The sequence below is a fragment of the Asterias rubens genome, chromosome 2, assembly GCF_902459465.1.
Source record: "Asterias rubens chromosome 2, eAstRub1.3, whole genome shotgun sequence".
Taxonomy (NCBI): domain Eukaryota; kingdom Metazoa; phylum Echinodermata; class Asteroidea; order Forcipulatida; family Asteriidae; genus Asterias; species Asterias rubens.
The window spans coordinates 5,399,057-5,415,636 of record NC_047063.1 but is presented as its reverse complement, the minus strand read 5'-3'; the positions used below and the strand labels follow the sequence as shown (position 1 = coordinate 5,415,636).

General features: G+C 40.1%; 1 protein-coding gene across 1 annotated transcript in view; it reads left to right on the top strand.

Annotated features, from left to right (window-relative positions):
* LOC117306792 (ubiquitin carboxyl-terminal hydrolase 15-like) overlaps positions 1-14,626 on the top strand; it is a 35,613-nt gene extending 20,987 nt beyond the window's left edge. Inside the window, exons 14-21 of the mRNA XM_033791304.1 lie at positions 564-640; positions 1,464-1,658; positions 6,252-6,322; positions 6,706-6,824; positions 7,676-7,825; positions 9,850-9,953; positions 11,282-11,370; positions 13,540-14,626. Coding sequence (XP_033647195.1) covers positions 564-640; positions 1,464-1,658; positions 6,252-6,322; positions 6,706-6,824; positions 7,676-7,825; positions 9,850-9,953; positions 11,282-11,370; positions 13,540-13,734 — 1,000 coding nt within the window. The 3' untranslated portion in view covers positions 13,735-14,626. The remainder of the gene's footprint in view (positions 1-563; positions 641-1,463; positions 1,659-6,251; positions 6,323-6,705; positions 6,825-7,675; positions 7,826-9,849; positions 9,954-11,281; positions 11,371-13,539) is intronic.
* The last annotated feature ends 1,954 nt before the right edge of the window (positions 14,627-16,580 follow it).

Here is a 16,580-nt window from a genome sequence, read left to right as displayed (position 1 = left end):
CAAACTATACAACCAATAATAATATTCCCCATTTTTTTTCACTACCAACTCACTTGCCTGCTCCCTAGATTAAAGACACTGGACACTGTTGGTAATTGTCAAATACCATCTTTTCACTTGGTGTAACTCAACATATGCACAAAATAACAAACCTGTGAAAATTTTAGATCAATTTTTCGTCAAAGTTGCGAGATAATAATGGAAGAACGGGACCTCAACATCTAATTCTGAGGTCTCAAAATCAAATTCGTGGAAAATTACTTATTTCTCAAAAACTATGTTACTTCAGAGGGAGCAGTTTCTCACAATGTTTTATACTATCAACCTCTCCCCATTACTCGTTACCAAGTAAGGTTTTATGCGAATAATTATTTTGAGTAATTAGCAATAGTGTCCACTGCCTTTAATTACCTAAGATCCTTCCTCGCTGTATCAAAAGTCAAACACCAAAAGTTATGGATTCTGGTTATGGAGGTATGGTCTGATTTCACTTAAATATCTGGGTGAATATCTGCTGTATTTTCCTAAGTTTGTGCTCTCAGACTAACATATTATCTTTGCAGGAGATACGTTAGTATACCTGAAAACGAAAACTGGCTGAAGGATGACAATGATGGCAATGAAATCATAGAAAATGGAGGTAAATATCAACTACAAGACGAATAACAAATAGTTTTAAGTTATAGCAAACCATTTTAAAGAAACTCGTCCTTCCCACACAAATATTAAACCCCCTCCTAAACAAAGTGGATGACTCCATGTAATTGACTACTTTTAATCTGAAAGCTTGCTAATTATCAAGGTCATACCAGTACTTTACAAGTAACTTAAGGATACTAAATTATCTGCAATATTCCAAGATGCAAGAAATTTGACTAATTGATTTTCAATTTAGCTGTATCTAAGTTGCCTGTTAACAAAATTATCTTGTGACAAGGAACTGCGCTTTGAAATCTTTATTTACACATTGTTTTAAAACTTGATTGAGATGACTTAAAGCCATTGGACACTTTCGGTAAGCAGTGTTGTCCAAAGGCCCACACTTCGTGTATCACAACTTATATATAAAATAACAAACATGTGGAAATTTAGGCTCAATCGGTCATCGGAGTCGGGAGAAAATAACGGGAAAACCCACCCTTGTTTCCACACGTTTCGCCGTGTCATGTCAGGTGTTTACTATGAATCACTAATTCTCGATGTCAAGAATTGCAAATTGTTTTAATGTTTTCTCAAAAAGTAAAGCGTTTCATGGAATAATATTTCAAGAGAGGTCTTTTACCATTACCTTCTGTAAACCCTGTAAGTTATTTGTAAATCTGTGAACTTTTATTTTTGTTTCTGTTCCGAAAGTGTATAATGGCTTTAATATAACAACAACTACCGCTTATGGGATGCTGATTACCAATAGCGTAAAGAATCTGCCTTGTGACTAACAATTTTGTTTTGATCCGTCCATCCAGAAACGGACATGGACTCTGATTCTGACTCTCAGGAGAACAATGGCGCTGAAGAGAACGGAAGATGCGGTAACCTTAACAACGAGAAGAAAGAGGACAAGAAGGGATCAACGCTGTTTGGTATGACGCTGGTTAACTCCTATGGTAGTGCAGTGCTGGCCAAACTCAAGGATGATGGCAACCCTATCAAATTCACAAGTAGGTGCTCGTTTATTGCAAAATGTAGGGAGGAATTTCAACTACTACCTTCTGCTCCCCCGAGTTCTTTCCACATTAAATGTTTTTTCTTCTTGTAGCCCCATTCCAAGAGTGGCTTTTAGCCTCGTTTGAGGCAAACATGCATAATTTTTTCTTTATAGGTAGTTTTAAGACTTCAGACTTTTCGTGTGTCTGCCTTGCGAAGAAGTAGCCAATAAGTTCTTCAAATGTAAAGGAATGAAGATCTATTTATCTACCTCTCGAGCTTTGAGGATGCTGCTTCAAGAAGTTCCTTGGAACATAAAACGTAGAAATATCATAATTTCTACTTTACTTGTAAAATTTGGCCCAAGTGTGTGGTTTGAGAACAAGATATTCTTCAATTCAATTCAGTTCAATTCAATTTATTATACACATCACGTTAAAAACATTAAAATTGCCTTTTAGTTTGCATCAATGATAAAAATTACAAAATTAAAACATATATAAACATAAACTACAGGTATAAAAATATAAATGGAACAAAACACACTGAGATATAGATATTTATAACCATCAAAAAAATTACAAGGGAGTTGTCAAAAAACATAAAAAATCACAAGAGAGGAACAATAATTAAAAACTTAAGTACAAATGAGGCCTAAACAAATTGACAGTGATGCCAGCTAACCAGGAAAAGCAGTAAGCGGAGAGAAGCAGGGGATTATCTTTTGAATTTGGAGTTGAACAGGTGGCAAGCATTAGGCAAGAATGACATCCTGAAACGCTTAGTGCGGGTGGGGGGAGGACAAATTCTTCCTGATTTGTTGACAACCACTGAAGAATGAAGTGGATGGGTAGGATCTTGCATAATGACTTGAATCTTAGAGGTAATAGCAGATTAAAAAATATTATGTCCTAAATCTAATTTCAGATTTGTTTTGCTCTAAGGGAAATCCAAAATGTTTTGTTTAAAGGCAGTGGATACTATTGGTAATTACTCAAAATAATTATTAGCATAAACCTTACTTGGTGACGAGCAATGGGGAGATGTTGATGGTATAAAACATTGTGAGAAACGGCTCCCTCTGAAGTGACATAGTTTTCGAGAAAGAAGTAATTTTCCATGAATTTGATTTTGAGACCTCAGATTTAGAACTTGAGGTCTTGAAATCAACCATCTAAACGCACACAACTTCGTGTCACAAGGGTGTTTTTCTTTCATTATTATCTCGCAACTTTGATGACCAATTGAGCTCAAAATTTTACAGGTTTGTTGTTTTATGCATGTGTTGAGATACACCAAGTGAGAAGACTGGTGTTTGACAATTACCAATAGTGTCCAGTGGTTTTAAATAGACTGCAAATTCTTCTTAAGCTTTACACCATGTGTACATGAAGGTCAACCCTCTCACACTTTTGTCCAAGAACCAAACATCATCTCTGCTCTTTGTTGGCACTGAATCTCCCCTCTTTTATTTCAAATTGTTCGAAGGTTAGTTTACAGGAGTGATTAAGCGTGGTGAGCTTTGATGAGAGATGGCATAAACGAACATAAAAACCCATAATAATAATTGAAATTTTGGGCATATACTGTGCAGTGGGCGGTCGGAAGGCTCTCTGAGCCCCAAAAGCAGAGTTCAGCAGCCTGTAGAAATGACCTGCTGCGTCGGTAGCGATGGATTGCTCCTCGGAAGAAGCAACAGCATTTGACAGAATTTGTACAGTTCGCTGCCACTTCATCAGTCTTTCAACCTCAGTGTAGTGCTTGAATGTTTTCCGTGAAGCCCACCTGCCGTGATCCATCACTTCCTCTTCTGTTGCGCCAAGGAACTGCAAGGTGATCGCGACCCCTGACGGTCCATCGTGGGCTCTCAGGAGGAGATCTTCGGGGTCGCTCAATGCAGAAAAGTACACTTTCAGACAAGATTTAGGCCAATTGCCTACAAAGGGCCTGTTTGCCAGGCTCTTCTTATTTGATGTCAACGGGCGAAAAAAATACCCATCAGTTAGGTCAAGCATGTGCGGTTTCGCTAAATAAAAAAAACCTGTACTGATTCAGCTGGGTTCATTTCCCCTCCTGTTCCGGGACTATGATCAAGCTAGAGTCACCTTCTCTTACTGTCTTGCCGATTGTGTGATTGAAGATAAAATCGCCCCTTCGATCTTTGTTATCTCACAGGCTCTTACTCTTCCCAAGTCACCAGCTCGGGTCGCGTGCCCACCACAGGCAAAAGAAAGAAAGCCAAATTTCTCTGAAGCACATACTTGTGCAAAAAGGGCTTCTGATCCTTTTCGGAGATTGCGATAGTATCCCTTCTCGTGGTGTGCTTGTAAGAAGACATCCAAAGTCTTCCTAGTCTGCCCTTCTGTAAATCATAAGAGCGGCTATCCAATTTGTTTTTCAATTCTCTGAGCTACTTTTTCTACCTTTAACAAAAGAGAAACCACTCCATAAACGCATAGATATAAGGATCAAGGGTACTCGGCATTCTATTTGAATCCCTGTGGGTACACCCAGAATTGATCTTAGAAAAATTTGCAAATACTGTTCTGTAGGCAAAAAAGCCGGTGTTCATTTGCTCCAAGTGGCTTTTGGATAACAAATGCCTCCTTGATGCAACAAGTTACCGAATTCACTGTCCGGCCCAACGTATCGTCAACTGGATTCTCTTCAATTTGGGCAACCACGCCTGTTTCCTGGTCATCATAGCGGATACTGTGCCCTTGGCGCATACTCTTTGCCATAGTCAATCCATTGGTGGTTCTGCCCGCCGAATATCTGGTTTCAGTGTTATTGTGACAAAATTTTACCCTGCTATGCTTTGATTTGAATAGCTCATGATTTGAGCTGAGCATAGAGTGAAGACACAAATCTATCTTCGGTGTTGCTGGCACATCACAAATGTCAGTTGGAAGAGCAGAGTGGCTGGGCAGTATGACCTTCTTGCTGCTCTTGCTGGATCTATCTGGCCAACAAACTAAACTTGGAATGTTTTTTTCTGGCTAACTACTTTGCCTAATGAATTTAATAACGATCTAGAGTTCAACCAATATGTATGCCTCTATTTCTAAGCCATGTTGAAAGGCATGAGCTTATGGATGTGTATACATCGGCACTAATTTTGAAATCAAAGGGTAGTTTGGTATCTGTGAAAAAGAAACCCGCCCATTCGAAACCGCAAAAGGTTGCTGACTCTTTTGACAGAAGAACTTGCTTGTAGCCTTGGCTATCGTCTGTCCCCGAGAAATGACCGCCCTTCCTGACTGACTTGGCGATATAGCTCAGAGGGACCAAAGGTTTGGAACCTTCATGGATAAAATTAAACACATATTTTAAGGTTCGACTGTGAGTGTGTTTAAACACCTGGGGGTGTAACTATAGTATCCAACCCAAAACCAAAACTTAACCTTCTTTTAAACGCTTGGTGATTGTATCGTTGACAAAGTGCACAAACTCCTGACAATTCGGTGCGTTTAGGAAATACATCTCTGAAGGAAAGGCTGAATTGAAACATCTCCCCTGGAACTTGCCCTTAAATGGCTCGCCCTTAAAGAAATCAAACAAGTTGACTCCGTGATGAAGCTAGCCGCGGACCTCTTTCTTATTCGAAGATTCTGATAAAACATCGTCCCAGGCGTTTAAATTATTGTTCAAAGTGCCGGCTACAAAAAAGTTTGGATCTTGAAATCTAAGAAACTGCTTTTTGGGAGTTACTCTACCCGCCCTAACATCAATAGGGCTCGGCGCCTTGGGAACCGGATAGTGGCTCAGGTTGCTATCGATGTCGAGCCATCGAAAAATTCAAGGCGTTCGCCTGGCTGCTTGAGCGGCAATTGGATCAAAAGTTGAGTTTTGAGACTTCTCCCAAGAATGACTACCCAGTGATCCCATTTATCGTTGGTAAGGGTTATCCTGCGGAGTTGTGGCTTTTGAACTACTCTTAGGAATCTGCCTGAAGGGCCTGGGTCTACGTTGTCGCCCTCTGTCTCGGTTCCGACAGCCGGATCCACCGGCACTGCAGGTTCGCTTTGGAGAGCCTTTGGAACGAGCTGGTCCAACGGCCCAATGTCTATGCTCTGGATCAAACGCTCAAGATTCCTCCGCTGTCCTCAATTTGGCGCTAAGGCCGGGACATGCTCTTTCCACCGCCGTCCATATTTCTTAACTGAACAACATCTTCCCAACCATCTTTTATCAAAAGCTTGAAACATTGGGGTGACAGCTTGAAGGAGATGCATACCTTGAAAAAGGTCATCTGCTTCGGTATTTATTCCCTGAAAAGCATCCGTCTTCTCCTGTAAACATATGAAAACACCCGAATATGAGAGTGTATGTGTGTCTACGGTTTATCCGCTAATAAAATTCAAATGGAACGCCATATTTGTTCTTCTTTTTATATATACACCTCATTGATGGCAGTGGTGCAAATAATACTAATATTGGAGTCTTATAAAGCGCAAGTGTCCACCAATAAGGTGCTCAATGCAACGTGCAACGTGTGCACCCATTTAGCTGTCAGTGCTTTCTCCTAAGGAGCTGTGATGGTTTCAGGAATGCTGTAGGCTCCTTATTTTTATTATTATTCATCGCTTTATATTCTTTTAATGCAGATCGCTCCTATGTTGCCTTAGACTGGTACCCTAAAGCTAAGGATAAGTTCTACGGTGATGAAGAGTCTGAGGTAAGACCAGTGATTTTCAAGCTTAGATCCTTCCCAGATCGTATTGAAAACAATATTTGTCTCTTATTTTGACACAAATATTTCCCTATCCATATATTGACCAGAACACTAACTTTTGCTTTGATTACCTGGGCCCAATTTCATAAAGCCTGTAAGCACAAAAACTTGCTAAGCACATAAAAGTCTTGCTTAGCAAAAACAGGTTACCAGCCAACATTCCATTAAGTTTAAACTGATGTAACTGGTGCTTAACTCATTTTTTTGCTTAGCAAATAAGTTTGTTTAGCAGTATTTTCTGCTAAGCAATTTCATGAAGATTATGGAGAGAGGTTGTTGCTGGCATTAATCAAGGGTGCTCTTTGGTTCCTGTGTTAATGTTTTAGGCATATGACATCCATGAAAGTATGAACTACCAAAGTACGTCAAGAAGGCAACAGATTGACCTGAGTGACTGTATAAATCTCTTCATCACTGAAGAAACACTGGAAAGAGAGGACTCGTGGTAAGTTGAAGTTGTAGCTTGAAGGGTTCCCACAGAGGTTCTGCATTACAAGGGAATTTTGTGCTGTCACTCTATGGTTACTTCACGCCAGCATGACTGCACTAAATAGTGGTATGCCTGCCGTCGATTTCACGAGTTAGGACTCGTCTTATCTCGAGTTAGGACGAGTAACTCATCCTAACTTAGGATTAATCCTAAGGTCTGCATGCTGCAGTGCAGGGTTGGGACTCGTCCTATAAGTCCTAAGATTAGTCTGCAGTTAGGAAGAGTTTTGTGAAATCGACGGCTGGCCTACAGTCGGGAATACTCTAGCCTTCAGTCAAGGCCTTCGTGGCTTGGACAGCTACGTAGAGCTACGGTCCCAGCGACTGGAACGGGAGACCACACAATACTCCAGAGTCCTCCAACTCCATGAAGAGTTGGGCGAATTGGAAGGGTTGGGGATAATTATGATTTCATAAATACCTTTACCAACTAAGAGATCAACTCACTAGGTTAGTGGAGTGTCATGGCCGAGCGGTCTAGGGCGGTGGACTCAAGTTCTGTAATTTACAGATTGTGGGTTCAAATCATTGCCTGGTCAGTTGAGACACTTGTGTCCTTGAGCAAGGCACTTTATCATAATTGCCTCTCTCCACCCATGAGTACAAATGGGTTCCAGCGAGAGCTGGGGGGTAATCTGTGATGGACTGACATCCTGTCCAGGAGGAATAGAATCAGTGGTTTAATGCCATGGAAACTGGATATACTCACAGGCCTCTGATGAGTCGTATTGGCTTTACTTTTTACTAGGATAAAAAGAGTCAGTTATCTAATAAATGTTTTACCAATTTCCATTTGATCTCTTTCAGGTACTGTCCCGAATGCAAAAAACATCAAGAGGCTACTAAAAAGTTTGATTTGTGGAGACTACCCAAGATCCTTGTAGTTCATCTAAAACGCTTCTCGTATACAAGGTTCTGGAGAGACAAGCTGGACACAGTCGTCAATTTCCCTCTGGAGTAAGTGAATCACTTCATATACTAAGTAGTGAGGGTCGTGCTAAACTTGCCACGTGTTTCTGTAAGCTGTGTTTGCACTTTGCTCGTCCCCAGCGCCTTGCGTTAACCAAAGGCGCTGGGATGGGCAAACTTATCATGCACTGTCATTGTTTTAATAATGCGTAGTCCCATCATGCAGGTCGTGCTAAACTTGCCATGTGTTTCTGTAAGCTTTGTTTGCACTTCGCTCGTCCCCAACGCCTTGCTTTAACCAAAGGCGCTGGGATGGGCAAACTTATCATGCACTGTCATTGGTTTAATAATGCGCAGTCCCATCATGCATCACACTCTGAACTTCACGATATTTCTATGCACTGCATACATGACGTACTTCCTGAACAAGAATCTGTTCAAGCGATTAGCCCATCCCAGCGGTCCTGGATAGACTGGCCGCTGGGCCTGGATAGACTGGCCGATGGGGCCGAGCGAATGTTTGCACATACAAGTTTGTGCACAACCTACGTAAAAGCTTGAAATTGTGACTGGCTATGGGTTTATATCAGTGGATTTCCTTCTTTGTTGTGCATTATAGAATCATTACATTGAACATTCTCTAGCATGTCAGAGCTTCAAACTCTCCCTGATTCTGCAGAAAGTTCCCTAAAAATATACCAGTATTTCCACGGTCTGATGAACAAATTTGGAAATTTCTCTGAATATGGAAACTTTGTCCCTAATAATAATAATATTTAGTAGAATGTCATGGCCAAGTGGTTAAGAGCATCGAATTCAAGTTCTGGTGCTAAGTCACCGGAGTGTGGGTTCGAATCCTGGTCGTGCATTTGTGTCCTAGAGCAAGATACTTTACTATAATTGCTTCTCTTCACCCAGAGGTAAATGGGTACCTGCGAGGGTAGAGGTTGATATTTTGTATGAAAAAGCCACAAGCGCCATATATAGGCAGCTCAGGGCTGTATACTCCCAAGGGAGCTGAGAAACATTAAAAAGGGATGTTATTGGCCCTATGACCAGGGCACTAATGTAAAGCGCATTGATACGGTTATTGTGAAATTCGCTATATAAGAATTTGTTATTATTATTTTTATATTAATTTTGATTTTTTTTTACCCATACACCGATGTGTGTTAGCACTGTATACTCAGTACTTTCCAGAGTCCTGTGAAAAAAAATATCACAGGTATGTTACTCGGGTGGGATTCGAACCCACGACCCTTGCAACTCTAGAGCAGTGTCTTACCAACTAGACTACTAGGTTGCCCAGTAGCTAGAGGCAGTTGGAATCCTATGTTTTGGCAGCGGGTACCGCAACGATATAAGAGATGTTGAATTTGCATCCGGGATAAAGAATATTAATTTTGATTTTTACCCATCCACTGATGTGTGTTAGCACTGTATACTCAGTACTTTCCCGAGTTCATCATGGAAGAGTAGGGGGTACTATTTTTATGTTGAATGTGATTCTAAATATCTCTCTGATTCTTTGTTCGAAATCTCCCTGATTTGCAAGATGCAAAGCTTGGCAGCTCTGGATAGCACAAATGCTCAAATTCACCATCGTTCAGTGGCTAGAGGCACTGCGAATGCTATGAGCAAGTTCGAGTGCGCACATTTAGTCCACCAGTGGTCGACCACAGACTAGCAACGCACATGCGCAGTGACGTACTCACCCGAACGACTTGTTTGGTAGTCTAGTCAACCTTCCACCTTTTCGCTAAAGTGTCACTTGTTCCCCTCTGCGCTTAACACATGTTAGAATGGAACATGCTGTTGGGACCAGTGAAGAAACCATGGGCTCAAGGCTGGTCGACCACAGTAGTCAACCAATGGTCGACCAGCCTGGGTTCGAGTCAAAATGGTCAAGCTTTAGTTAACCATTGTGCACACTCGAACTTGCTCTATGTTTCAGCAGCGGTTACCCGCAATGTTTTAATAGATGCACAACTGAACATCTATTAAATCATTTTGACAGTTGAGTGAATGATTGAAAACGGTGTATTTATGAGTTGTTTGATTTGTCTCGACAGGGATCTAGACATGTCACAGTATGTAATAAATCCAAATGATGGACCCTACCAGTATGATTTGGGAGCTGTTGTTAACCACTACGGAGGACTAGGAGGCGGTCATTGTAAGTATCTTGTTGATTAGTCACTTGATTAGGACAGACCTTAGTCTTAACATCAAGGCATGTTGTGGCCGAGCGATAAAGAAAACCAGACTCCGAGTTGTGCTACTTTTGTCCTTGAGAAAGATATTTTTACTTTTCCATATTATTTCTTTTTCCTTCAGAAGGGACATTAAGCAGGGGTGTGATTTCTCCGTTTTCAGATGGAAATCCTTTTTTTGTCTGCCCTATAAAAGGGAATTCTTTTTTATTAATGCCCCAGATTGCAGAGTAGGGGTTTTAAAACTAAAGATAAATGTTAATAATTGGGCTTCATGCTCGCAAGTCTTTGAGCTCGCATGCTTTCACGCTTTGCACTCATAGTTCAGTGTTTTTTTTCAACAGCCTATCACATCCCTGATACAGCCATAGGTCCTGTGTACTGGGATTGGTAGTGCATGTATTTAAACCCAGAACACTTATCATGGAAGAGTATGGGGTTAACCCATAGAGCTATATATATTGACGTTATACACGCACTAAGGTTTTGAAGCCGTGTGGGCACTTTCATATTTATGTACAAACCAATACAAAAGCTTGAAAATTTGTACTGCAATTGTACGGCTATTTGCATAATAGTGCGTTTGCTCTTTTCTGTGTGTCATCGAACCAAAAAATGCAGCAAATGTGAACGCACAATCTGCTGATGAGCGTACAAACTGCGAGCGTCATGTGCGTCATGTTTAAAAGGCGCGTATACTTTTTTAGTATGTCAATCAAGTCGAACTTACAGTTTTCGTAGCTTAATGTAAAAAAATCGCGGCCATGTGTGTTATCTTCAAATTAAGATCGTTCCGAATTCACGCAACACATCAAACATGTCTGCGCTCCGGGTGGCTTCAAAACGCAGAGCAAGTTAGCGCTCTAGTCAATATATATAGCTCTATGGGTTTACCCTATCGTTTCCATTGAAAGCACCTTTATATACAGGTTTCCTGTTATGCAAGGGGGAGCTATTGATTTCTTACACAATACAGAAACAATGTGCGTAATTTTGGGGTTCAAATCTCTTTTGTGCATGTTTGTATTCGATTTTTACACCCAAAATGACACCCAGGGTAGGCACATGTGAGTATGCTGCGCATATTGCAAGGGGTCCATATCCTCTTTGCCAAATTGAAAGTCTCAGAAGGCCTGCGAGCTGTAGGCCCAAATCACAATTGCTTGTCACTAGCCCATGCATTCCAATAACATTTAAGTCCAAACATGTTTTTGCGTTGAGCGACTTAGGAGAGGAGGATGAGAATTGAGGTAGCCTGTAGAACTAATTCTGAGTATTTCTGCCGTTACAGATTTCTCATATGCAAAGAACGTGAAGACGAAACAGTGGTACAACTTTGATGATAGTTCTGTGTCTAAGGTTGATGCTGACTCTGTCGTGGTAAGAGACCAGCTTACTAGATGTCTCTAGCTTACTGGATTTCTCTTAGAATGAGGGCGTGTCCAAATTGCTGGCTATGGCTATAGCTTTAGCAGGATCACAGTAGCATCATGCGTTGAAACTATAGGACGTCCTTAGCAACAGTCACAGCTGTAGCCAGAGCCGTCGATTTAGATATAGCCTAATATTCCATCATCTGGGCCAAATTTCATAGCGATGCTAAGCACAAAAAGTTTCTAAGCATGAAATTTCTTCCTTGATAAAAACAGGATTACCAACCAAATTTTCACTTGTTGCATATTGCTTGTTACTGGTGTTTAGCTGATTGTTTGCTTCTCCTGAAAATCACGTGGAAACTTTGATGGTAATCTTGTTTTTATCAAGGAAGAAATTTCATGCTTAGCACATTTTTGTGCTTAGCAGCTCTATGAAATTGGGCCCTGTTCATTTTCAAATGGTTCAAAGAAATGGATTCAAGAAGTTGATCCCATTGTCATCTTGAATGTTTCTATTTGTGTGTCGATGTTTCTTTAATGTTTCTTTGAAGGTACTTTTTCAAAATGTCCACAGATTTACATTAACCTTATGGGGTTTGAAAATATTGATAGTAGAAAGCTTCCCTTCAAATATTACTTACTAAGGTGCTGTAGTAAAACAAGTCACAAAATAATTTTTGTCTAGACGAAAACATTTTAGCATGTAAAAAGGTGTTAGCCAGTTCTGGTATTCTACCATAACATACCATACATGTAACTGGTTAATAAGTGTTTACATGCTAAAACTGAGAATTATTTTTCCATGACTCAGTTCTAAAAAACTACAGCACCCCAGAAAATATTTTTTGTTTAGGAAAGCTTTCTACATGTACTCTCATTATCTTCAAACTTTGTAAGTTTAATGTAAATCTGTGGACATTGTGTTTTGTGTACGTTAGAAAAAAGTGCCTAGACCCTTTAAAGGCAGTGGACACTATTGGTAATTGTCAAAGACTAGCCTTCACAGTTGGTGTATCTCAACATATGCATAAAATAACAAACCTGTGAAAATTTGAGCTCAATCGGTAACCAAGATAATAATGAAAAAACAAAAAAACTTTGTCACACGAAGTTGTGTGCGTTTAGATGGTGGATTTCGAGACCTCAAGTTCTAAATCTGAGGTCTCGAAATCAAATTCGTGGAAAATTACTTCTTTCTCGAAAACTATGGCACTTCAGAGGGAGCCGTTTCTCACAATGTTTTATACCATCAACCTCTCCCCATTACTCGTCACCAAGAAAGGTTTTATGCTAATAATTATTTTGAGTAATTACCAATAGTGTCCACTGCCTTTAATAACCCTTTACTGTCTGACCATTCAGAAGAATTGTATGCAGGAGGGACAACACAGTTATTATCCATCTATCTATCAATATAATCCACTCTGGTTTTGAATGGTAGAAAAGGATAATCAGCCTGCAGTATATATATGTGGTGAATGTACTCGGAAAGTACACAGTCAACCCTCCTACTGTCTGACCGTTTTGATATCATCCAATGTGGTTCTGACTGATATATAAGCTAAGTCGGCCTGCAATATGATAACATGTGGTGAATACATCCACACATCACATACGCTTGACACAGGTTTTCTTTGCGCAGTTGTATACATGACCCTTGTATAGATGCGAAAAAATAGTTAATTGCCTAATAATTCGAACCTAGTGGAGTCTTTCTCAAAGGCCTTCGAGAAAGACTCTGCTAGGGTTTAAACATCAGACCATTAAAGGCAGTGGACACTATTGGTAATTACTCAAAATAATTATTAGCATAAAAACCTTACTTGGTAACGACTAATGGGGAGAGGTTAGTAGTATAAAACATTGTGAGAAACGGCTCCCTCTGAAGTGGAGTACTTTTCGGGAAAGAAGTGATTTTCCACGAATTTGATTTTGAGACCTCAGATTTAGAATTTGAGGTCTCGAAATCAAGCATCTGAAAGCACACAACTTCGCGTGACAAGAGTATTTTTTCTTTCTTTAATATCTGGCAGTTGTGTTATTTTATGCATATGTTGAGATACACCAAGTGAGAAGACTGGTCTTTGACAATTACCAATAGTGTCCATTGCCTTTAACTAGATGGCTGGCAATAACTTTGACAGAGATTAACTCCTTTTCAATTTCTCTCCAGACAAAGGGAGCCTATGTTCTATTCTACATCCGTAAAGACTGTCAGGATACATCGGATCGGTCGGGGATCCCAGCCTCCCTCTCTCAAGCTGAACCAGAGGATGACGCTGAACTCAGCAATGGCGCGCTGACAAACGGTCAACAATCATCCAGCGGTGACTTGTCTGAGGATGGAGATGAGATGGATACCAACTAAAAGCTGGTTCCTGACATCAACCAATAAAACTGTGTGATTCTGTCGTAGGACTTGAACGAGTTCTCTAGTATAATTGTTACAGACTTTGTTGAGAGGGTTTTGTTTATAGGGTTAAGCCTTTAGATTGATACACTATTTGAAGCTGGAGTATGATAAACTATAAGTACATACCCCTTGCCGATGCATCAAATTGCAGCCCTATCTCCCCATTGGGTTGTCAAATTACTCAAAATGTTTGATGCAAGTAGGTGTTTTAAGGTACGCACTACTTTTCATAGGATTCAAACTTAATTAGTCTACAAGGCGCCTGTGGAAACTTTTCCGCTGACTCGGAGAACACTTTGTATACAGTGTTGATCATACACCGGTGTAGTTAGTTCCTGATGTAAACCAAACCAGTTTTAGGGCAACTTTGGATTTGGTTTTGAGCTACGTCAAGCATTCTCATTATACTACTTGGCCAAGTAGTTCACTGACCAACCATACAAAGAATTTGATAGAACTACAACATGCTGCATGCGGTATTTACATAAGAGGCATCATGTTGCATTAACAAAATGACTATCATTGCCTGTAGTGATGGTCGACTTTACACTGTGTGACATGAAAGGGAAGCCTTCTGTTGGACAGCATAGAGTCATAAGGCACAGCGTGTGGGGATAACCTCTGAATCAGCACTGCAGTTAATAATGTTTGTCATGATGTAACCATTTCTGATTTCTTCCATGTTCATCCAAGTCACCAAAGTGAATCTGAATTTGGAAATGGTCTGGCTCCCGACTTGAATCAGTGCTTTGGTCTATCAGTCCAAAAAAGTCTGGTCTTGAAAGTGTCTATTTATTGCTTTTCCTAAAGGCCCATCTGTGGAAGGAATGTTCCTGTAGCTGATTTCACAAAAGTAGACTTACATCAATGTGACACACATTATTACACTTGCATGGTAAAAATATTTTGGGATAAAGTTCAGTTTGCCATTTAGCATTGACCAAGGCAGTGCAGTTTCACTTTCATTTATCTGTTGTTTTTTCTACACGGTAGTTTGTTTTTCCCTTTGCGCTTTTTGTGTACCAACCCTAGCTGGATATGTGCACATGTACATGTATGTTTATACAGTGCGTGCATAGTGTGAGATGTATACGTGTACTCTGACGGCCTCTGTATTTGGACAGTAATGCAAATGCTGATGACCTTAGCACAGTAATAGTACAGGTGCCGTGCTTGGTGTGATACACAACATATGCACAGTGTACAGTACATGTATACCTGTGGGTTAAGAGTGAAAACTGTTCGTGCCTTGAGCAAGGCTGTGTGCCATGTCACTCTTGCAAAAAGTCAAACAGATTTGGTGCTTGGTGTGATACACAACATATGCACAGTGTACAGTACATGTATACCTGTGGGTTAAGAGTGAAAACTGTTCGTGCCTTGAGCAAGGCTGTGTGCCATGTCACTCTTGCAAAAAGTCAAACAGATTTGGTGCTTGGTGTGATACACAACATATGCACAGTGTACAGTACATGTATACCTGTGGGTTAAGAGTGAAAACTGTTCGTGCCTTGAGCAAGGCTGTGTGCCATGTAACTCTTGCAAAAAGTCAAACAGATTTGGTGCTTGGTGTGATACACAACATATGCACAGTGTACAGTACATGTATACCTGTGGGTTAAGAGTGAAAACTGTTCGTGCCTTGAGCAAGGCTGTGTGCCATGTAACTCTTGCAAAAAGTCAAACAGATTTGGTGCTTGGTGTGATACACAACATATGCACAGTGTACAGTACATGTATACCTGTGGGTTAAGAGTGAAAACTGTTCGTGCCTTGAGCAAGGCTGTGTGCCATGTAACTCTTGCAAAAAGTCAAACAGATTTGGTGCTTGGTGTGATACACAACATATGCACAGTGTACAGTACATGTATACCTGTGGGTTAAGAGTGAAAACTGTTCGTGCCTTGAGCAAGGCTGTGTGCCATGTAACTCTTGCAAAAAGTCAAACAGATTTGGTGCTTGGTGTGATACACAACATATGCACAGTGTACAGTACATGTATACCTGTGGGTTAAGAGTGAAAACTGTTCTTGCCTTGAGCAAGGCTATGTGCCATGTAACTCTTGCACAAAGTCAAACAGATTTCCATACTTTCATGAGGAATTGTAATTTTATTATTGAAAAAGTACTTTCACCATCCATAAAACGTTCTTCAATCATGCATATTTGCCTCTGTCTTAATATGTATCCGATATACTCCAAATGATTATTGCTAAAGAATAAACAAAGCATTTGTATGTTTTAAGCTTGTTTGAAGCTGAGGTAAAAGAAGTTACGCAGCCAGTCACTCTTAACTAACCTTTAATTGTCCCATTAATGTGTAATATGCAAACAAGTACAACAACTGTACTGTAATGATATACAGATAAACAATTTAATTAATAAAATATGTGCACTTTTCCCAAAGTGAGATCTGTAATCGTTATTTTCATGATAAACTTATGAAGGTGGTGAACAATGTATGAACTGCCTGACTTGCAATCACAAGGTTGTTGGTTCGAATCTCACCAAGCTAACTGCTGATTTCCCAGTGATTAGATAAGAATAAGTATTGTCATCTAGTTACGGAATCACAATTACTTGATTTGTGCAATTCGTAGTCATAGATGTTAAACCAATGGTTGTGGGAGTTTGCTAAGCGCCCTTGACAGGAAGATCATCTAAACAAACAAATAAACAAACAAACAAACAAACAAAACATATTGAAGGTGTGAATCTCTGAAGCTGCAGTATATGAAGATGGTATCAATGTACTTAAAGGGAAGGTACACATTTGGTAATTACTCAAATCAAATATTAAC